Consider the following 22,378-nt stretch of genomic DNA (forward strand, 5'->3'; position numbering starts at 1 on the left):
CTTCCTTCCCTCCTTCCTTCCTTCCTTCCTTCCCTCCTTCCTTCCTTCCTTCCCTCCTTCCCTCCCTCCTTCCTTCCTTCCCTCCTCCTTCCTTCCTTCCTTCCTTCCTTCCTTCTCCCTCCCTCCCTCCCTCCTTCCCTCCTTCCTTCCTTCCTTCCTTCCTTCCTCCCTCCCTCTCCCCCTCCCTCCCTCCCTCCTTCCTTCCTTCCTCCCTCCCTCCTTCCTTCCCTCCCTCTTTCCTTCCTTCCCTCCTTCCTTCCTTCCTTCTTCCTTCCTTCCTCCACCTCTCCTTCCTCCCTCCCTTTCCTCCCCTCCCTCCTCCTCCTTCCTTCCTTCCTTCCTTCTTCCTCCCTCTCCCCTCTCCCTCCCTCCCTCCCTCCTTCCTTCCTTCCCCTCCTTCCTTCCTTCCATCCTTCCTTCTCCCTCCCCCTCCCTCCTTCCCTCCTTCCTTCCTTCCTTCCTTCCTTCCTTCCTTCCTCCCTCCCTCCCTCTCCTCCCTCCCTCACGTCCTTCCTTCCTTTCCTCCTTCCTTCCTTCCTTCCTTCCTTCCTCCCTCCCTCTCCCCCTCCCTCCTCCCCTCCTTCCTTCCTTCCTCCCTCCCTCCTTCCTTCCCTCCCTCTTTCCTTCCTTCCCTCCTTCCTTCCTTCCTTCTTCCTTCCTTCCTCCCTCTCCTTCCTCCCTCCCTTTCCTCCCTCCCTCCCTTCTCCTTCCTTCCTTCCTTCTTCCCTCCCTCTCCCCTCTCCCTCCCTCCCTCCCCTCCTTCCTTCCTTCCTTCCTTCCTTCCTTCCTTCCTTCCTTCCTTCCCTCCTTCCTTCCTTCCCTCCTTCCTTCCTTCCTTCCCTCCTTCCTTCCTCCCTCCTTCCTTCTTCCTTCCTTCCCTCCTTCCTTCCTTCCTTCCTTCCTTCTCCCTCCCTCCCTCCCTCCTTCCCATCCTTCCTTCCTTCCTTCCTTCCTTCCTTCCTTCCTCCCTCCCCCTCTCCTCCCTCCCTCACTCCTTCCTTCCTTTCCTCCTTCCTTCCTTCTTCCTTCCTTCCTCCCTCCCTCTCCCCCTCCCTCCCTCCCTCCTTCCTTCCTTCCTCCCCCTCCTTCCTTCCCTCCCTCTTTCCTTCCTTCCCTCCTTTCCTTCCTTCCTCCTTCCTTCCTCCCTCCCTCCCTCCTCCCTCTCCTTCCTTCCTTCTTCCTTCCCTCCCTCCCTCCCTCCTTCCTTCCTTCCTTCCTTCCTTCCTTCCTTCCTTCCTCCCTCCCTCCCTCCTCCCTCCTTCCCTCCCTCCCTCCTTCCTTCCTTCCTTCCCTCCCTCTCTCCCCCTCCCTCCTCCCTCCCTCCCTCCTTCCTCCCTCCCTCCCTCCCTCTCCTCCCTCCCTCACTCCTTCCTTCCTTCCCTCCTTCCTTCCTTCCTCCCTCCCTCTCCCCCTCCCTCCCTCCCTCCCTCCCTCCCTCCTTCCTTCCTTCCTTCCTCCTTCCTTCCTCCCCTCCCTCCCTCTCCCCCTCCCTCCCTCCCTCCCTCCCTCACTCCTTCCTTCCTTCCCTCCTTCCTTCCTTCCTTCCTTCCTTCCTCCCTCCCTCTCCCCCTCCCTCCCTCCCTCCTTCCTTCCTTCCTCCCTCCCTCCTTCCTTCCCTCCCTCTTTCCTTCCCTCCCTCCTTCCTTCCTTCCCTCCTTCCTTCCTTCTTTTTTCCTTCCTCCCTCTCCTTCCTCCCTCCCTCTCATTCCTCCCCTCCCTCCCTCCTTCCTTCCCTCCCTCCTTCCTTCCTTCCCTCCTTCCTTCCTTCCTTCTTCCTTCCTTCCTCCCTCTCCTTCCTCCCTCCCTTTCCTCCCTCCCTCCCTCCTTCCTTCCTTTCCTTCCTTCTTCCCTCCCTCTCCCCTCTCCCTCCCTCCCTCCCTCCTTCCTTCCTTCCTTCCTTCCTTCCTTCCTTCCTCCCTCCCTCTCATTCCTCCCTCCCTCCCTCCCTCCTTCCTTCCCTCCCTCCCTCCTTCCTTCCTTCCCTCCTTCCTTCCTTCTTCCTTCCTTCCTCCCTCTCCTTCCTCCCTCCCTCCCTCCCTCCTTCCTTCCTTCCTCCCTCCCTCTCATTCCTCCCTCCCTCCCTCCCTCCTTCCTTCCCTCCCTCCCTCCTTCCTTCCTTCCCTCCTTCCTTCCTTCTTCCTTCCTTCCTCCCTCTCCTTCCTCCCTCCCTCCCTCCCTCCTTCCTTCCTTCCTCCCTCCCTCCCTCTCCTTCCTCCCTCCCTCCTTCCTTCCCTCCCTCCCTCCCTCCCTCCTTCCCTCCTTCCCTCCTTCCTTCCTCCTTCCCTCTCCTTCCTTCCCTCCCTCCCTCCCTCTCTCCTTCCCTCCTTCCCTCCTTCCTTCCTTCCCTCCCTCCTTCCTTCCTTCCTTTCCCCTGTAGATATTTGTATTTCATCTTGCTTTTCCTAAATGTTTGGAGTTTAAACTTTAGAAGAATGAGGTAAACAAGGCAGGAGGGGACAGGATTCCTAAAGAAGTTAAAGATCATTAACCCACCCTAGGGAAACCTGTGCTACGCAGGCTTTCCTATTTTTATATTGATGAATCAATCCTCACAGCCAATGAAAGCAGGTTGTTTGATTTATACCATAAACAAGGGAACACATACTTAGAATCTAGGTGCAACATATGTGTAACTGATGGACAGTTTTGGCACCAAAACAGGTGGCATGTGTTGATATATATATATATATATAAAACATACATGTATATAATATATATTATATATGATGGGGTTCCTCGTGTTGAGTCCCAATTTATTACAACCAAAAAGACTAAGGTCTTCTACTTATTCAGGAGGCTGAGACCTGAAGGATCTCGTTCAAAGCCAGCCCATGCAGGGGGGAAGAAAAACAATAACAATAACATGAGAAACCAGCAAAGCGTGGAATCGTGGCTCAAGTGCAGAACACCAGCCTAAAGAAAGCCCAGAAGAGCTTGAGGGTTTGGAGTTCAAACCCTGGGACTGCAGAAGAAGAGAAGAGAAAAGAGTGTGCTTTTCCTAATGAACATTCCCTGTCACTTTCCCCGTCTTCCTATCTTACCTGAGATTTTTTTTTTCTTTTTCCATTGCAAGATGGTTAGGACCAAGGTTGATCATTGAGTTGACTTTTCAATTAGCCAGCCAGGCAGAGCTCAGGTATTCCTTAAGCCCTGGGTTCAAATTCCTCAGTGCCACATAAGCAGAAAAAGCCAAAAGTGGCTCTGTGGCTCAAGTGGTAGAGGGCTCGCCTTGAGCTGAAGAGCTGAGGGACAGCGCCCAGGCCCAGAGTTCAGGCCCCACGACTCACCTCCGCCACCCCCCAAAAAAGTATTGGAGTTTAAATTCAGGGCTTTGAACCTGTTAGGTAAGAAATCTACCACTGGAGTTATGCCCGTAGCCCTTTATTTCATTGGTTATCTCCAGACAAGGTCTTGTAATTATGTACGAGTAGGTCTGATCAGTGATCCTCCCTCCTACTTACGCGTCCTGCATAGACAGGGTGACAGGTGTGTGCTAACACACCCAGCTTTATTGGTTGAGATGGAATTTCATGATGGTTGTCCTCTGTCAGGCCTGAACTGTAATCTTCCAGACCCCATATCCTGAATAGGTAGGATGATAGGTTTTAGTGACTATATCCAGCTCAGCCTCTGTTTCCCTCCTCCTCATCTCCCGCCCCCCTCCCCAAACTGCACCAGTCCTGGGGTTTGAACTTAGGGCAGTACACTTGACTTGGCTTGCTCACACATGACAGATCCTCTATCATTTGAACCACATTTCCAGCCAGGTTTTTTTTTTTGGGGGGGGGGGGAAGTGGTCAATCAGGGGGCTTGAACTCTGGACCTGGGCGCTGTCCCTGAGCTTTTCAGCTCAAGGTGAGCACTCTACCACTTGAGCCACAGTGCCACTTCCAGTTTTCTGGTGGTTTATTGGAGATAAGAGTCTCATGGACTTTCCTGTCCGGGCTGGCTTTGAACTGTGATCCTCAGATCTCAGCCTCCTGAGTAGCTGGGATGACAGGTGTGAGCCACCAGTGCCCGGCTTCCAGCCAGGTTGTTGTATGAGTTTTTTTCTTTGATGGTTGGTTCTGAGATGGAGTCCTGCAGAGATCTTTCACATTGCTCAGTCTCCTGAGCAGCTAGTATTATAGATGTGAGCCCCAGTGCCTGGCTCCAGTCCCCTCTCTATTATTAGAGATCTCGATGTGTTGGCCCACGAGGTCTGAGTAAGGGCCCATTTCTGGCTACGGTGTCTACTTCAGTCTACTTTAGTCTTTCATTGGTGGCACTGGGGTTTGGGTAGAAGACCTGAGGCTTATAAAGCAAGCATTTTACCATTTGAACCATGCTACTCGTCCTTTCTTTTTTTTGCCATAGTTCATTTCTTGGATAGAGTCTGACTTTTTTTTTTTTTTTTTTGTCCATTGTGGGTCTTTGGGCGCTGCTTCTCAGCTCTTCAGCTCAAGGCAAGCGCTCTACCACTTGAGCCACAGCACCACTTCCGGCTTTTTTCTGCTTATGTGGTGCTGAGGAATCGAACCCAGGGCCTCATGCATGCAAGGCAAGCGCTCTACCACTGAGCCACCTTCCCAGCTCCAGTCATTTATTTCATTGACTTAATTCTGACCAGGGCCAGCCTCTAACTGCAATCCTCTTTTCTCTACCTCTCAGATGCATAGCTTGGGTGACAGGTACCCCTCCCTCCTCGCCATTCCTGACTTGTTCTTTGAGAAAGGGTCTTGCCAAATTCCCTTCCACAGGAGGAGGATGGGGCCGGGGGGGGGGGGGGGGTTGTGTATGGGGAGAAACTGGTGGTCTCCGAATGTGGTTCTCCTAAGCTTGACTTCCCAAGTGCCTGGGATTACAGGCGTGAGGCGCGGCATCGTGTCTGGCTTTTTCTGTAGCAGGGCAGACACGTACTTAGAAGAGGAAACTTACCTTGAAATGTACTGAGCAACTGACCTCAATCTCCCTTTCCAGCTGGGCAGGGGGTCACGCAGTGACCGAATTTTCCTCCAGCTGTGCTCTTTAGCATCACCATGGCAACTCGCCCAGCTATCCCGCTGAGCGGAGACAGGATTCCCTTAGTAACTGCAGAGCCTGGGAGATGTTGCTTAAAATAATCATATATATATATATATATATTTTTTTTTTTTCTGCCAAGGCAGAAATGCCTTTACAGCTTTATTAAGCATGAAACATCCTGGGGGGAACACAGATTTCTCTTTCATTTTCTTTCCAAAGAAATAAGGCTTGAATATCCAACCAAGGCTTAAATGTTGTCTTCACCCTAGAAAGCACACTCAAGATAGAGTAGGAGACTCCTGAGACTCCCACCCCGGTCTGGGAATGCCGCCGCTGGTCAGTATTATATAAATTACCTTCAAATAGAACAAGCGATCACTTGGTTGAAACCACTTCGTCTAAATCGCTTTTTCTCTTCCCTATAGAAGTCTCAGCAGTCTCTCTGTCGGGAAGAGAGTTCTGCCTCTCAAGAGTTCAAACCCATGGCCAGGCACCAGTGGCTCATGCCTGTCATCCTAGCTACTCAGGAGGCCAAGGTCTAAGGATCAGGGTTCGAAGCTGGCCCGGGCAAGGAAAGTCTGTGAGACGCTGTATCTCCAGTAAACCACTCAGAAAAAGCCAGAAGTGGCTCTGTGGCTCAAGTGGTAGAGCGCTAGCCTTGAACACAAAGAGGTTCAGGGACAGCCCAGGCCCTGAGTTCAAGCTCCAGGACTGGCAAAAAAAAAAAAAAAAAAAAAGTCAAACACATGAACTGTTGAACCTGACAGTTTTTTCTTACATGCCTCTCTTCCCCCACCCTCATATTTGTAAGAAAAACCCAGCATTCCTAACTTCCTGAAATCTTCGAAGTGAAGGTTGCACAACTCTGAAAATCTGCTAAAAACGATTCAACTGCATATGCTAGAAGAATGGTTTTTCTTTTCTATTTTGGTACCTGTCCTGGGGCTTGAACTCAGGGCCTGGGCACTGCCCCTGAGCCTTTGTGCTCAAGACTAGCACTCGATCACTTGAGCCACAGCTCTACTACCGGCTTTTTGTTGGTTTCTTTCCTGCCCAGGCTGGCTTTGAACCGCAATCCTCAGATCTCAGCCTCCTGAGTAGCTAGGATGACAGGCGAGAGCCACCAATGAATGCCTGGCCATTATCATGTTTTATATGACATGCTACCATGTACAATAGGCTGTGGATTGACCTAAATACTGTAAAGATGTTATCCCCTGACATCTTCATAAGTGTTCTAAGAAGCAGACGCCACTACCTCCATTATACAGATAAGGAAACCGAGGCTCAGGAAAGACAATGAAATCTCCGCTCACTAGGGACCATTATCTCTGCCTGACACAGAAGCTGGTTGTACTCACAGTCAGTCTGCTCTGTTTTGAGGAATCAAACCAGTCCCTTCTCAGGGTCAGGGTTAGATGCACTTCTGAGTGGGAGCCAGTTGGGCAGGCAGAATGGCCTCTCTGTGATGATCAGTTGGATCTGAAGATATGAACAGCCAAAAGCAGACAGAATGTGCTGGGAGTTTCTCTGCCCTGACTCTCTTGAATTAGAGAAATATAAATATATAGATAAAGTCACTTCCATTTTCACTTGCTTCCTATTAATCTCTAAGCGAACGAGTTGAGATTATGAAGTGATTTCCCCACCCCAACCCTGCCTCCTCCCCCCGGCCTAACCTGATCGCTGTGGAGAGGCTTGTACTATTCCACACTGCAGTCCACTTGGGGGTTGACATTTGGGGTTCTGATTGCTTTTCATGGGGGTCCTGTGAGTCTTAATATTGCCAAGGATTTACCTCGGTGCTCATGAATGCAGGATGTGCTTTTTATTTTTATTTATTTTTTTTACTTTTTAAAAATCCTTTTTATGGGATGGAGGCAAAAAATAAAAGGTCAGTATGCATAACGGAACCAATGATCTTCCTTTCTTTTGTGTTTTGTTTTGGAATACACCAAACCTTCTAACCACCAGAAGAAAAGACAACTGTTTCTTAGAAATGTTACCCCATTGTGTAGACAAAACGATAAATATAATACTACGTATATATAGGTCCAAGCTGGCTTTGAATTATGATCCTCAGATCTCCATCTCCTGAGTAGCTAGAACTACAGACGTGAGCCACCAGCACCCAGTGAGAACCTAAATATATATATATATATATATTATTAAATATATATATATTTAATAATATATATATTAAACAGTGATGGGGCTTGAACTCTGGGCCTGGGCACTGTCCCTGAGCTTCTTTGTCTCAAGGTGAATGCTCTACCACTTGAACCACAGCGCCACTTTCGGTTTTCTAGTAGTTTATTGCAGATGAGAGTCTCACGGACTTTCCTGCTTGGGCTGGCTTTGAACTACGATCCTCAGATCTCAGCCTCCAGAGTATCTAGGGTGACAGGTGTGAGCCACCAGCGAGAACCTAAATATTTTAACTCCTTGTTTGTTGGAAGCAATGATGACGATGTGTTCCCTCAGCACGGAGAAAGAACTATTCCTAATCTGAAACAAGTCTCCCCCACGCCACACATAGCCCTGTCAGGAAAGAGGAACAAGGTCAGGACGCTTAGGAAATAATTCTGTAAGTACCCAATTTATTCATAAAACAATACATGTGAAATAGTTACGATTTATTTTCCCCAATCATACACTTCTTTAAAAAAAAAAACAACAACAAACCATCATTCCCCAAATGTTGTCCATTTGGTTGACATGTATTTGCAAGATTAAGATCTGTAATTATAACTCTGGAGATTACACAAGGTCTTTGATTGGATGACGAAAACTGTTCCCACCCACACCAGCAAACGAACGAACAGATTTATTTTGCCTAGTGATTTATTCTACCATCTCTCTAACCAAAAAAAAAAAAATTAAATAAATAAAAGGTTTCCAGTGTGCGCCTTTTATGCTGGCAAAGCAATTGTGAATTTCTCTGAAAGAAGAATTTTCGGTGTTTTATTTTTTAAACAAATAAAACGCTTAGGTAATTTGCGTGCGTGATTAAGTGGTAGGGCCGAATCGCTAGGTGGATAGACTTTTAGAGCAGAGAAACCTTCCTTCACAGGGAGGATCGAGAAATTAAAAACTGCTGGAACAGTGTAAGGATTTTATTATTATTATTATATTATTGTTCTTATTGAATATTATTATCATGATTATTTTAAACATGCAAAATACAGTCCATGCAGCTGCCTTGTGTTTTTGAAGTGTCTTGTCCCCTAGCAGATAAAACCAAGTATGTTTGTTATTATTAATATTATTAATTATTGGCTGTCAACATTCGGTAAATGTTTCAAAATGCTTTACAGTGTAAAGGTAATAAGAAATTTAGCAAAATTTCAACAAACCTGTATAAAAAAACGGATACATGGTACCATTTTTTTTTTTTTTTTGGTTGGTCGTGGGGCCTGAACTCTGGGCCTGGGCGCTGTCCCTCAGCTCTTCAGCTCAAGGCTAGCGCTCTACCACTTGAGCCACAGCGCCACTTCCAGCTTATGTGGTGCTGAGGAATCGAACCCAGGGCCTCATGCATGCAAGGCAAGCACTCTACCACTGAGCTACCTTCCCAGCCCCCATGGTACCTATTTTTTAAATCTCAAGGCGACATGCTGAAAAGACTTATGTGGTATTTCTTTGTAAAAAGGTCTTAGATAATCCAAGAGTGGAGCCGATCTAGGCCTTTGGACTACACATGCAAAAGGAAAAGGAAAACAAACAAAAAAACATTAAGTTAGTTAAAAATCGCCAAAACGTGCTATTTTTTAAATGTGTATTATTGTTGTCATTATAATTATAATAATAATAATTATTATTAACGATTATTTTAAGTAGAGGAGAAGTATTGAATCTTAGCCGGGAGCCGGATTCCAGAACTCTGGGAAGGTGGGTGGGGTTCACGGGGCTAGCGTCCTGGAGGATTCGTAGACTTCCGACGAGCATTTTGGTTTGATGCCTTTGCCATTATAATAGTCCACGACTTGGTTTGGAACTTCAGCCAATACGCTTTTAGCCAGGGCAGCCGGAGATGCCTGGTGGGAGTGCGAGAAGAAAAAACGCAGCTCTGATCCTTCCTTCCTTCCCTCTCTTCCTTCTCTTCCCTCCCTCTCTCCCTCTCTCCCTCCCTCCCTCCCTCCTTCCTTCCTTCCTTCCTCCCTCCCTCCCTCTTTCTTTGCCAGTCCTGGAGCTTGAACTCAGGGCCTGGGTACTATCCCCGAGCTTCTTTTGCTCAAGGCTAGCACTCTACCACTTGAGCCACAGCACCACTTCGGGCTTTTTCTGTTTCTGTGGTACTGAGGAATGGAACCCAGGGCTTCATGCATGCTAGGCAAGCACTCTACCACTAAGCTGCACTCTTGGGCCTCTGATTCTTGGTTAAAGGAACCTGTGAAGAACCTACTCAGAACCTGTTCTGAGTAGCTGGTCCCACGCAGAAATGCGTTCATCTATTCATTCTCTACCCAGTTGAGCCAGGTGCTGGTGGCTCACGCCTATAATCCAAGCTACTGCTGTTTTTCATTAAATCAGTCTAATTTATTCCTGCTTTTTTTCCATCACTGATCATATAAAAATACTTAATATATACATATACAGATATATATATATATATTTCTTTAAACCAGCTTTCTTCATCTTGCTTATGAGAGTTAAACAAATCTTTTTTGTTGTTGCTGTCGGTCCTGAGGCTTGAACTCTGGGCCTGGGCGCTGTCCCTCAGCTCTTCAGCTCAAGGCGAGCACTCTACTGCTTAAGCCACAGCGCCACTTTCAGTTTTCTGAGTGGTTTACTGGAGATAAGAGTCTCATGGACTTTCCTGCCCAGGCTGGCTTTGAACCGTGATCCTCAGATCTCAGCCTCCTGAATAGCTAGGATGACAGGCGGGAGCCACCAGTGCCCGGCCAAATCTTTGATTTTTGTTTACTATATACTTATGGAGCATTTCGGTTTTACCGTTTTTGTTTTTTGTTTTTCAGTACTGGGATTTGAACTCATGTACCTGCTAGGTGGGTACTTTACCCTAAGCCTTTAGCTCTTTTGACATTGGTTAATTTTGGGAAGATAGGGTCCCTTTTCCTGCCATATTGTGTTTTGATCTGCCTATTTTTTTGGTTTCCCATCGTTGCTGTGATAAATGACAGGCACTAGCACACCCAGCCTCTTTCTGTTGAGATGAAGTCTTGTGGATTTTCCTGTCTAGGCTGGCTTTGAAATCGTGATCCTACCATTCTGAGACTCTCAAGGAACAAGGGATTTATAGACATGAAGACTAATCCCAGGCTGATGTTTTATCATCTCAAAAACATACTGTGTCACCAGGCACCAGTGGCTCATGCCTGTCACCCTAGCTCCTCAGGAGGCTGAGATCTGAGGATCACGGTTCAAAGCCAGCCCGGGCAAGAAAGACTGTGAGACTCTTATCTCCAATAAACCACCAGAAAATTGGAAGTGCGCTGTGGCTCAAGTGGCAGAGAGCCCGCCTTGAGCTGAAGAGCTGAGGGACAGTGCCCAGGCCCTGAGTTCCAGCCTCAGCTCACAAGCCAGGCGCTAGTGGCTCACGCCTGTCATCCTAGAGACTCAGGAGGCTGAGATCTGAGGACTGAGGTTCAAAGCCAGCCCAGGAAGGGAAAATCTATGAGATTACCTATTCCCTCCCCCTCCCCCGTCCCCTCCCCCCCAAAAAGCTGGGCGTGCTGCTGTGGCTCAAGTGGTAGAGTGCTCGCCTTGAACACAAAAGTTCAGGGACAGCGCCCAGGCCCTGAGTTTAAGCCTCAGGACCGATACAAACCAACCAACAAACAAACCCCAAACAGAAGGCAGGGCACGACACACACTGGAGAGCCTGGGCTCTCCTCCCTGAGGGGCACCTCGCGCACACGTACGTGTTTGAAGTTCCTGAAGGGCACAAACTGCACGATGTCCCGCAGCACGGGCTCCCCTTTGGGCGACCTGAGGATGCCATCGTCGCCGTCCAACATCTGCATGTCACTGAAGTCGGCGTTGCCCACGCCCACGATGATGACCGACATGGGCAGGTGGGAGGCGTGGACGATGGCCTCCCGCGTGTCGGCCATGTCTGTGATCACGCCGTCCGTCAGGATCAGCAGGATGAAGTATTGCTGCAGGCCGGGAGTCGGTGTGTGTTGGGGGGGGAGACAAGGACGAGGTGATGGCAGTTAGGGTGGTAGGCTCCATGGGTGTGCTGGGATCCCCGGAAGGCTCGAGGAAGGGAGGAAAGGGGGTGGGGGTGGGGGCTGGGTGGGCACAGCTTCCTCCTGTGCTGTCGCCAAAGCACAGGGAGAAATGGCAAGACTCAGGGTGGACTCAGGGCCTTGTGCTTGCTGGGCAGGGGCTCTTACCACTCGAGTCATGGCCTCCTGGTCTTTTCCTTTTTCTTTGTGGTCAGTCCTGAGGCTTGAACTCAGGCCCCGGGCGCTGTCCCTGAGCCTCTTTGTGCTCAAGGAGAGCGCTCTACCACTTGAGCCACGGTGTCACTTCCGGTTTTTGAGTGGTTGCATTGGAGGAAAGTCTCATGGGAACTTTCCTGCCTGGGCTGGCTTTGAACCCAGATCCTCAGATCTCAGCCTCCTGAGTAGCTAGGATGACAGGTGTCAGCCACTGACGCTCCTTCCTTCCTTCCTTCCTTCCTTCCTTCCTTCCTTCCTTGTATTTTGGATAGGGTCTGGCATTTTTGCCTGAGGATGGCCTTGAACTCCATTTCTCCCAACTATCTGGGGTTGTTATTGTTGATTCTAATGAATTTCAATGAATTTTATTTAAAAAAAATAAACACAGATAGGGGCTGGGAAGCTTAGTGGTAGAGTGCTTGCCTAGCATGCATGAAGCCCTGGGTTCAATTTCTCAGTACCACATACACAGAAAAATCTAGAAGTAGAGCTGTGGCTCAAGTGGTAGAATGATAGCCTTGAGCAAAAGAAGCTCAGGGACAGGGTCCAGGCCCTGAGTTCAAGCCCCAGGACTGGCAAAAAAAACAAAAAACAAAAAACAACAAAAAAAAACCCACCTCCCACGCCCCCCCAAAAGCAAACCCAGATATTCAGTCTACTTATGGTACATCTCTTAAGTATACTTAGAGCTAACCAAATACAGTTTCAACAATCAAACTTATAATGCTTGAACTGAAATCAGGTACTTATAATAACGCATCACCCAAATTGAAGTGCTTTTAATATACAACACAAGCAGATTTTAAAGTTTCGATTAAAAAAAAAGGACATAAAATATCTCCTGAATACATTTCATGTGGAGTAGATGCTAAACTGAAAATAGGCTGGCTATAAGTAGGCTGGGTTTTAAGTAGAGCATATTATTAACACGGACTTCCTGGTCCTTTTAACTTAAAAAACATTGCAGCTACTACTGAAATTAAAGTATTATCTAGGCACAGCACATTATATCTGTGTGCGGGAAAAAAAGCATAATGAAACCCATTAAAACCTGTTAAAAAATTCAGTAAGGGATAAAGAGCGATTAATAAAGATGGAATGAATTTGATCAAATGACTTTATATATGTGTGTGTGTGTGTGTGTGTGTGTGTGTGTGTGTGTGTGTGTGTGTGTGTGTGTGTGTGTGTGTGTGTATACACTTCCTGGGGCTTGAACTTAGCGTTGTCCCTGAGCTAGCTTTGCTCAAGGCTAGCACTCTATCACTTGAGCCACAGTGCCACTTCTGGCTTTTCTGTGTAGGTGGTGCTAAGGAATCCAACCCAGGGCTTCATGCATGCTAGGCAAGCACTCTACCACTGAGCCACCTTCCCAGCCCTCAAATGATTTTATATGCATGTATGAACAGCATGAGAAGATGAGGGACTCGAGTATTATTTTGTGAGTGTAAATGTAGCATCTTGGCACTCAGGATCAAATGATATAGACAATTTCAGGCATCGGTGACATTCTGTCCAATATGAAAAAGAAAGCTATAACACTAAAAAAAAATAAGATCCTAGCAATGTCACTGCAAATAATACATAGAAAAGTTATAGTAATGTAGGTGTGTGTGTGCATGTGCGTGCATACATGTGCTAGTACTGGAGTTTGAACTCAGAACCTTGTACTTGCTTAGTTTTTTGACTCAAGCCTGGTGCTCTACCACTTGAGCCACACCTTCACTTCTAGCTGGTTTGCTGGTTTATCAGAGATAAGAGTCTCACAGATGTATCTATCTGGGCTGACTGTAAAATAGAATCCTCCTGTCTCAGTCTCCTGAGTAGCTAGGATTATCTATGTGAGCCAAAAGCGCCTGACTGGTTGCATTGAAAATATTAGGGCAAGATTCCTGTTCTTCTCTGTCTTGTAGTCTTAGTTTTTTTTTTTTCTTCATACAAATAAAGCATGAAGCCAGGCACCCAGGGCTCATACCTGTCATCCTAGCTACTCAGGAGACTGAGATCTGGGATTCATGGTTCAAAGCCAGCCTGGGCAGGAAAGTCCCTGAGACACTTATCTCCAGTGAGCCACCAGAAAACCAGATGTGGTGCTGTGGCTCAAGTGGTAGAGTGCTCGCCTTGAGCTGAAGAGCTGAGGGACAGCCCAGGCCCAGAGTTCAAGTCCCAGGAGAAAGAAAGGAAGGAAGGAAGGAAGGAAGGAAGGAAGGAAGAGATATTTTGTGTGATGTTTTTGTATTGCTGTATTTTATTGCCAGGAAGTAGTTCTATTTCTGTGGTATGTTACTTCCATGTGAACTTTGGGGTGCATTGGAATGCAGGCTAACTTTTGAATTTTGTTTTTTGTCCCTGGGGTGTGACGTACTTCCCTGAATAGGGTAGCTTTCACTATCTGGTGTTTCCTGTAATAAAGCAATGTGGCCACCATTTGCTATGTGGAATCTTTTTTTTTCTTCTTCTGTTGGTTGGGGGGCTTGAACTCTGGGCCTGAGCGCTGTCCCTCAACTCTTCAACTCAAGGTGAGTGCTCTACCACTGGAGCCACAGCGCCACTTCTGGCTTTCTGGTGGTTTTATTGGAGATGAGAGTCTCATGGACTTTCCTGCCTAGGCTGGCTTTGAACTGCGATCCTCAGATCTCAGCCTCCTGAGTAGCTAGGATGACAGATGTCAACTACGGGTGCCCGGCTCACATCCCAGCAGAAGTGGATCTGACCATCCTCATTTTTTTTTGGTGGGGGCGGCGGGGAAGAATATGAGAAAACTGAAGATAGAGTTGGGTGAAACCACTTGTCCAAATGCATGTGGGTAGCAACACTGGCATGCATTTGTCATGGGACTGGGGTGGGTGGATTGGGCTGAGATCCAGGTGAGGGAAAGGGAAACGCCCACCTGCCGGGTGGCCCGCCCCCTCCAGTCAATCCTGTACTTACCGAGGCCTCTTTGGTGTTGGTCTCCTCCGAGGCTGACTTGGCCACCTTCTGAATGATGGGGGCGATGTTGGTGGGGCCGTATAGCTGAAGCTTCGGCAGGCAGCTCTGATAAGCTTCCACAACACCCTGAATCCCTGAGGCGGAAATGACAGAGACTGACTAGTCCCACGGTCCCTTAAATACCTTTATGATCCAACACGCACAAACAGAAACCATTTGTTTTCTCTAAAGAGTTCTCAACAACGTCCTGGTAATATGCTCTGGTTTTTGTTTGTCTGTTTTTGAGACTTAGGGCTGGTCTTTGTATGTATATATGTGTATTTTTTTTTCTCTTTCTTTGTATTATTTTATTTTATTTTTTGTTGCCGGTCGTGGGTCCTGAACTCTGGGCCTGGGCGCTGTCAGCTCTTTAGCTCAAGGCGAGTGCTCTACCACTTGAGCCACAGCACCACTTCTGGTTTTCTGGTGGTTCATAGGAGATCAGAGTCTCACGGACTTTCCTGCCTGGCCTGGCTTTGAACTGGGATCCTTAGATCTCAGCCTCCTGAGTAGCTAGGATGACAGATGTGAGCCACCGGCGCCTGGCTGATGTGCTCAATTTTACATTCCCCCGAGAGAGCTTGGAGCAAGGTTGAGCGCTCGGTCAACGCCAGTTCAGGCAGACCCTGCCTGCAACAGCTTCTCCGGATGTGATGCGCATTGAGCGGCGCCCATCCTGCTGACACCCTCTTCCCACGGGAAGGGTACTGTACAGGATGACTTTTTATGCAAATTGCTCCAGTGATATTCAAATGTATGCAAATCACACCTGTACTTGCCTCACCCCCCACCTCCAACAGCAGCTCCTCCCATTCTATCCTGTAACTGCATCCTTGCTCCTGATCTGGCCATGGAGATTCACAGGAGACACCCTGGAAAATTCATCTCCAGGGCTACCATGCATCACTAGAAGACCCTTATCTGTTTTTTTTGGGGGGGGGTGTGTGGCAGGTAGAGGGGTTTCTCAAGTTTTTGCTGAAGACAATCAAGTTTGGTAATCTTTTTCCAGAAAAAAAAAAAAAAGAGCCAGATGGCCAGCTTCTACAAGTGTGTAAATGATAAGCTCTGGGAGGAGTGTTACATTCTGTGTGGGGGCCAATCCCTTCTGTGGGGGGGGGGGGGAAGAGGGGGAGGGGGACTGGCTTCAAACAATCATCCCCAGATCTCAGCTTCCCGAGTAGCTAGGATGACAGGTGTTCATCACCAGTGCCTGGTTTAACCACTCTTTTAAGAATTGAGTGGGCTGGGGAGGAAGGAGGGGCTTTGGAGCCATAATAAACCAGGGGAAGCTGGGTGTTATTGGTTCACGCCTGTCATCCTAGCTACTCACGAGGCTGAGATCTGAGGATCATGGTTCAAAGCCAGCCTGGGCAGGAATGACTGTGAGACTCTTATCTTCAATGAACCACCAGAAAACCAGATCAGGAAGAAAGAGAGAAATATGGACAGGTCCACTCTAAAAATGTCTTATGATTTTCTTTCTTTTTTTTTGGGGGGGGGGCCAGTCATGGGGCCTGAACTCTGGGTCTGGGTGCTGTCCCTCAGCTCTTCAGCTCACAGCTAGTGCTCTACCACTTGAGCCACAGCACCACTTCCGGCTTTTTGCTTATGTGGTGCTGAGGAATCGAACCCAGGGCCTCATGCATGGAAGGCAAGCACTCTACCACTGAGCCACCTTCCCAGCCCCAAATGTCTTATGATTTTCATAGCCACAAGGACACTTGACTCTCTGTTCCATTTAGAAGACATTCTAGCATGAAATGGTTTGGCCATCGTGATCTGCACGACTTCGGCATCGTTATTTTGTGGCATCGTCTTGGGGAATTTCAAGGCTAGAAGGAAGAAAGAGTGTTTATGTAGACTCTTCCTTGCACAACGCCTTGACAGCACTGGTGTAAAATCTTTGTTCTCAGGCAGACACCGGTGGCTCTCACCTGTCATCCTAGCCACTCAGGAGGCTGAGATCTGAGGATCCCAGTTTGAAGCCAGCCTGGAAAGTCTGTGAGACTTTTTGTTGTTGTTGTTGTTGTCAGTTGTGGGGCTTGAACTCTGGGCCTGGGCACTGTCCCTCAGCCTCTTTGTGCTTAAGGCTAGCAGCTCTACCACTTGAACTATATAGCACCACCTCTGGTTTTATGGTGGTTCATTGGAGATGAGAGTCTCATGGACTTTCTCGTCCAGGCGGGCTTTGAACGGAGATCCTCAGATCTGTTTCCTGAGTAGCTAGGCTGACAGGTGGCTAACTCTTTTGTCTTTTCCCTGCTCTCGTCTTTTAACTCTGTTATTGGGGGGCGGTCTCCGCTGCCCTTTGGGGGGTAGTAGCAGAAAACCTGCAGCGCTGCTATGAATGGATTGTGACAGGCCACAGGGGGGCAGAGAAATGGAGATGGGCCGAGAAGAAATGGGGAAAGTTTGGGGATGCCCAGGGCTTAGGCTTGGCTTTACCTGCACATTCGGGGTTATCTTCATTAAAGTTGATTGCAAAGTCATGAGAGACCTAGAAACCAATTCACATTAAAAATAAATAAATAAATAAAAGGAAGAAAGGAGGATTACAACTTGAATCCCATAAGGAGACGGGGGGGGGGGGGGGGGGGGGCAGGGGAGGGGGGAGGGAGGGTAATTAGGGTTTGCAAACAGATGCTGTTCCGTCCGTTCAGTTGTTAAGCAGCAGGACCTATTTTTTTTTTAAGTCCTTACACAATATCCATCTGTGATAAGAGGGTGAATTCTAAGCTTCCTGGGTAGTTGAAGTGACAGAAATCATTTTTTTTTTTAAATTCCCCCTTGAATCAGATAAATGCTTGCAGAAGGGGGAAATAAGAAAAAAAAATGTTCAGAAAAAAAATGTATGTATATAACTACAGAATAACTTCTAGTTAGAACTGGCCACTGGCTGGGGGTTAGATCAGAATGAGCTCCTACTGGGTCCAATGATTGAAACAAAATGACATTCAAGCCAGGCGCCGGTGGCTCATGCCTGTCATCCTAGCTACTCAGCAAACTGAGATCTGAGGATGGCGGTTTGAAGCCAGCCCAGGGAGGAAAGTCTGTGAGACTCTTACCTCTATTTAACTACTCAGAAAACAAAACAAAACAAAACTGGAAGTGGTGCTGTGGCTCAGGTGGTAGAGAGCTATCTTTGAGGCTCAGGGATGGTGCTCAGGCCCTGAGTTCAAGCCCCAGGACCAGCAAAAAATAAGTAACTCAATCATCCAAGTAGCTTGTTTCATTCATATGATGATCCTTACCAAAACTCCAGCTAAGCTGTTGACATTTAAGGATTATTCTGATGCGATAAACAGAACTCTAGGCCAGGAAGATTTTGACATATATCCAGGTAAAATTGACCCCATTCTACTTTTTTTTCCAGTCAGTCATGGGGCTTGAACTCAGGACCTGGACACTCTCCCTGAACTTTCTTCACTCAAGGTTAGTGCTCTATCCCTTCGAGCCACAGCTCTACTTCCTAGTTTCATGGTGGTTCATTGGAGATAAAGAGACTCACAGACTTCCTTGCCCAGGCTGGCTTTGAAACTGGATCCTCAGATCTCAGCCTCTTGAGTAGCTAGGATGACAGGCGTGAGTCACTGGCACCCGGCCCAGGTTACATTTTATGCCTAGTGGGTTGCCTGACTTTTCAGTGCTTAGTAGATCAGTCAGAAATAGGACATTTTACAAACTATCCCCAACTTCTCTATTAAACAAGCACGTCATGTATACTCTATGGCCTGGATATAGCTGACTGGGCACCATTTCTATACTCTTGTGGTGCTTTACCTCTAATGAAGGCTTCTAGACCTCTGTAGCTACACTGAACATGGAATATAAAGCTAATGAGAAGGAGGACAGGCCACAGAGAGATATGTTTCCACCCACGGCTTACCCAGTGGCCACCCAGGGAGGGATTGGTTCTTTAAGAAGTGACACCAGGGCTGGGAAGGTGGCTCAGTGGTAGAGTGCTTGCCTAGCATGCATGAAGCCCTGGGTTCGATTCCTCAGTCCCACATACACAGAAAAAGCCAGAAGTGGGGCTGTGACTCAAGTGGTAGAGCACTAGCCTTGAGCACCGAGAGGCTCAGGGACAGAGCTCAGGCGCTGAGTTCAAACCCCAGGACTGGCAAAAAAAAGAAAAGAAAAAGGACACCAAAGGAATAGCAGGTCTTTGATTTGACAGCAAAGATTGGCCTCTCCTCTTGACTTGTGATTCAGACACAGCCAGTAATAAAGATATTGATGAGCGGATATTGGAGGTGAGAGGTATTGGTGAGGCCCTGTCTGTCTAAAGGAGATGAATTCTCCAGTTTTTTGGTAGGCTTGGTTTTTGTTTCCTGTTTGTTTGTTTTTTTTTGCCAGTCATGGTACCTGAACTCTGGGCCTGGGCGCTGTCCCTCAGCTCTTCAGCTCAAGGCTAGCGCTCTACAACTTGAGCCACAGCACCACTTCCAGCTTTTTCTGCTTATGTGGTGCTGAGGAATCAAACCCAGGGCCTCATGTATGCAAGGCAAGTGCTCTACCACTGAGCCACCTTCCCAGCCCCTGGTAGGCTTGGTTTTTTGGGGGGAATGGGACAGGGGTTGGTCATGGGGCTTGAACTTGGGGCCTCGGTGCTGTCCCTGAGCTTTTTCATTCAAGTCCATGAGACTCTTATGCATTATTAACCACGTATACACACACAAAGCCAAAAGTGGCGCTGTGTGTCTAGTGGTAGAATGGGAGCCTTGAGGGAAAAAAAAAGCTTAGGGACAGTGCTCAGGCTCTGAGTTCAAGTCCCAGGACTGGCATAAAAAAAAAAAAGAACCCTTCCACTGAACCTTTAGATAATAACCCTCATAAAACAACAGGAAACTGGGTCTCTTCAAATGTAGGCTGCATGGAGCCAATCTCACTAGTGGTGAAGGTCGTTTCTGATTCTCTCTGCATCCTGTGGACCCATTGGGAAGGAGCTTCCAGTTCTCAGCCCTCCCCACACCAGCAGTCAACCAGGCCACCTCTACCCACTTACCGTGTACTCTGGGGGTATCCTGGCACCAAAGCCGAAGGCCGGGAACATTTTGTCACTGAAATTAAACATTAGGAAAAAAAAATGTGTTTCATTTTTTTTTTTCATCTAAAGAGGAAGAAGATCATCAAGCGGCATCACCTGGTTAGCACAGGTGACAAATGCCAACTGCTGAGGGGTGCCTCTTAAGGGTGTGAAAATGGGGCGCGGATCAAGAACACCAGTGTTCATCTTCTGAGTTCAGAGTTCAGTATAGTCACATGAGCACATCATTTCTTCCTTGAACTGTACACGCAAGTGTGGATCCCGGACCCTGGACCGGCCTTGAAATTTTCCTTCATCCTTATCTTATCCTTTCCCTACCTTTCTGTTTCCTTTGAAAGAAGATCATGTTTATATAGGGTATTAAACGTTATTTCCTACTAGCAATTCCAGTAAGCAGACTCCCCCCCCCCCCGCCCCCCCGACCCCATGCCTCCCACTACCTTAACCAGCAACAAAGAAGACTCTTTTTAAGCAAACTTTGTGCTCGCAGGGAGGTATGCAGCCCTCGAATATCGATCCTGGAGAAAGGCATACCTTTCTTACCCAACTGGCTTTTATCTCTGAGTAATAACACAACTGTGATTCGGTCCCGGAAGAATTCTTTATATTTCTCCCATCTTTGGGTTGGTCAAGGAGGAAAATCAATTCAGATTTAGGGCTCCTTTTTTTTTTCTTTTTTTTTTGCTGGTCATGGGGCTTGAACTCTGGGCCTGGGCGCTGTCCCTCAGCTCTTCAGCTCAAGGCGAGTGCTCTACCACTTGAGCCACAGCACCACTTCTGGTTTTCTGGTGGTTTATTGGAGATAAGAGTCTCATGGCTTTTCCTGTCCGGGCTGGCTTTAAACCACGATTCTCAGATCTCAGCCTCCTGAGTAGCTAGGATGACAGGCATGAGCCACCAGCACCTGGCCTAGGGCTTATTTCTGAATGGAGACTTTTATCCCGGGGAAGAAAATTGCCCTGGTCTGATTAACTTTGACAAAAATCAAAACAGCAAAGACAGATTCTCACCCATCATCTCCTCACCGACTAACAAACAAGTCATCAGCCACCAACGCTGGCGTTGACAAACTCTTACCAAAACACGGCCAACTTGATAAATATGGGCTTAGAGATACAGAAAAGCTAGGTTTCTTTAAAACCCAAGTCTATAGTTACTCACAAGACTGAGATCTGAGGATCACAGTTTGAAGCCTGCGGGAGGGGAGGGGGGAGAATTTCCCATTAATCAACAAAAAGCTGGAAGTAGAGCTATGGCTCGAGTGGTAGAGTATAAGCTTTGAGCACAAAAGCTAAAGGACAGAGCCTAGGCCCTGAGGTCCAAGACCTAGAGGACACACACACACACACACACACACACACACACACACAAATCCGAGTCTAAATTTTCTAGAACATCACCAGCAACTCTTTCTCTCTGCTGTGTCATTCTAGGCTCGGTGGCACATTACATCTAGCTTGTATCGGAGGAAATATTACTGCTGATAAATAAGAGACTCACAACAGCTTATAGAGGATTATCCAAAGCTCTGAGAAAAAAATATATAAGGCTTCTGGGTCTTGGGAAATGGTAAAATACTCTGCTTCAGTAATTCCTGCCTTACCCAAACCAGGATGGTGAGACCTGGGAGGTAAATTTCCACCATATCGGCAAGCCTTCCCCTAGGTAGAGGAGGGTCTTGGGTCTTCAAACTCCACTTAGAAGTCAGAACCAAGGAATTTGGGAGGCTTCCCACCATGTAGATTTCTTTTTCTTCTTCTTCGGTGAGTTCAGGAGGGGGTGGATGTGAAATTCTATGCATTTCCAATCACTCAGCCAGTGTCTCAGTCTTAATGATATTCCTTTCATACATCTTATGTCACCTTTGGGGGTGTGAAGTTTGTTGAGCAAGTGCCTTGCACTGTTATGTAACCGAGTTTTAAGAGTAGCAAGGTAAGAGAATATGCTTTACCTACATCGGGAATAATTAATGAGTCAGGAAGGATAAATTCTCTGAAGTTTGCCACCACAAAGCTTGTCGCTAAAAAAAATCACGCTGGAAAAAAAAAATCCAAACCTAAGCACAATAAGACTTTAACCTCTGTTCTCCCCGACAAAAATAAAACCTGGCAGACAGATTTTATGCAGGAAGTAAGAGAAAGTAAGTTAAGCACACAGAGAAAACATATAGGTGTCAATAGTCTTAAAAACTCAGGACTGAGTTGTGTGCTGGTAGCTCAGCTATGCAGGAGGCTGAGATCATGGTTCAAAACCAGCCCGGGCAGAAAAGTCCATGAGATTCTTATCTCCAATTAACCACCAGAAAACTGGAAGTGGTGCTGTGGCTCAAAATGGTAGAGCACTTGCCTTGAGCCCAGGCCCAGAGTTCAAGCCTGACAACTGCCAACAAAACAAAACAAAAAACGAAACATAGAGCTACCCTATGACCCAGAAATTCTACTTCTGGGCATTTATCCAATAGAATACAAACAAGGTTACACTAAAGCTGCCCATACAACCATGTTCATCACAGCATTATTTACCATTGCCAAGTATGCAATCAGCCCTGATGTCCCGCAATGGATGAATGGATCAAGAAAATGTGATTTTATATGTATATAAATATGTATACACATATATATATATACATATATACAAATATAATGGAATTCTAATCATCCATCAGAAAGAATGATGCTGTATGACTCATAAGGAAATGGAAAGACAAATATTTTTTAAACAAAGTAAGCCAAACCCAGAGAAACATAGAGAATGTACCTATAAATCCACCAGGGCAATGATTTTTTACTATCAGAATAAAATAGTTTACCTGAAGTAGTTGTACAATGGGGTAATAATTCTATACGTCAGATTATTATTATAATGCTTCTTTTTTTTTGAGGGGGGGTCCGGTTGTGGGGCCTGAACTCTGGGCCTGGGCGCTGTCCCTCAGCTCTTCAGCTCAAGGCTA

At 47.3% G+C, this 22,378-nt stretch overlaps 1 protein-coding gene across 1 annotated transcript in view; it reads right to left on the reverse strand.

Annotated features, from left to right (window-relative positions):
• Positions 1-8,906: 8,906 nt before the first annotated feature.
• The window catches only part of Cpne4 (copine 4), a 131,990-nt gene continuing 118,518 nt past the window's right edge, over positions 8,907-22,378 (reverse strand). Inside the window, exons 11-15 of the mRNA XM_042666020.1 lie at positions 19,387-19,441; positions 16,827-16,878; positions 14,343-14,476; positions 10,890-11,126; positions 8,907-9,041 (exon numbers count right to left, since the gene is read on the reverse strand). Of these exons, the coding sequence (XP_042521954.1) occupies positions 8,907-9,041; positions 10,890-11,126; positions 14,343-14,476; positions 16,827-16,878; positions 19,387-19,441 (613 nt within the window). The remainder of the gene's footprint in view (positions 9,042-10,889; positions 11,127-14,342; positions 14,477-16,826; positions 16,879-19,386; positions 19,442-22,378) is intronic.

This window comes from Dipodomys spectabilis, unplaced genomic scaffold (assembly GCF_019054845.1).
Source record: "Dipodomys spectabilis isolate Male_0828 unplaced genomic scaffold, ASM1905484v1 ptg000360l, whole genome shotgun sequence".
In the NCBI taxonomy this organism is placed as follows: Eukaryota; Metazoa; Chordata; class Mammalia; order Rodentia; family Heteromyidae; genus Dipodomys; species Dipodomys spectabilis.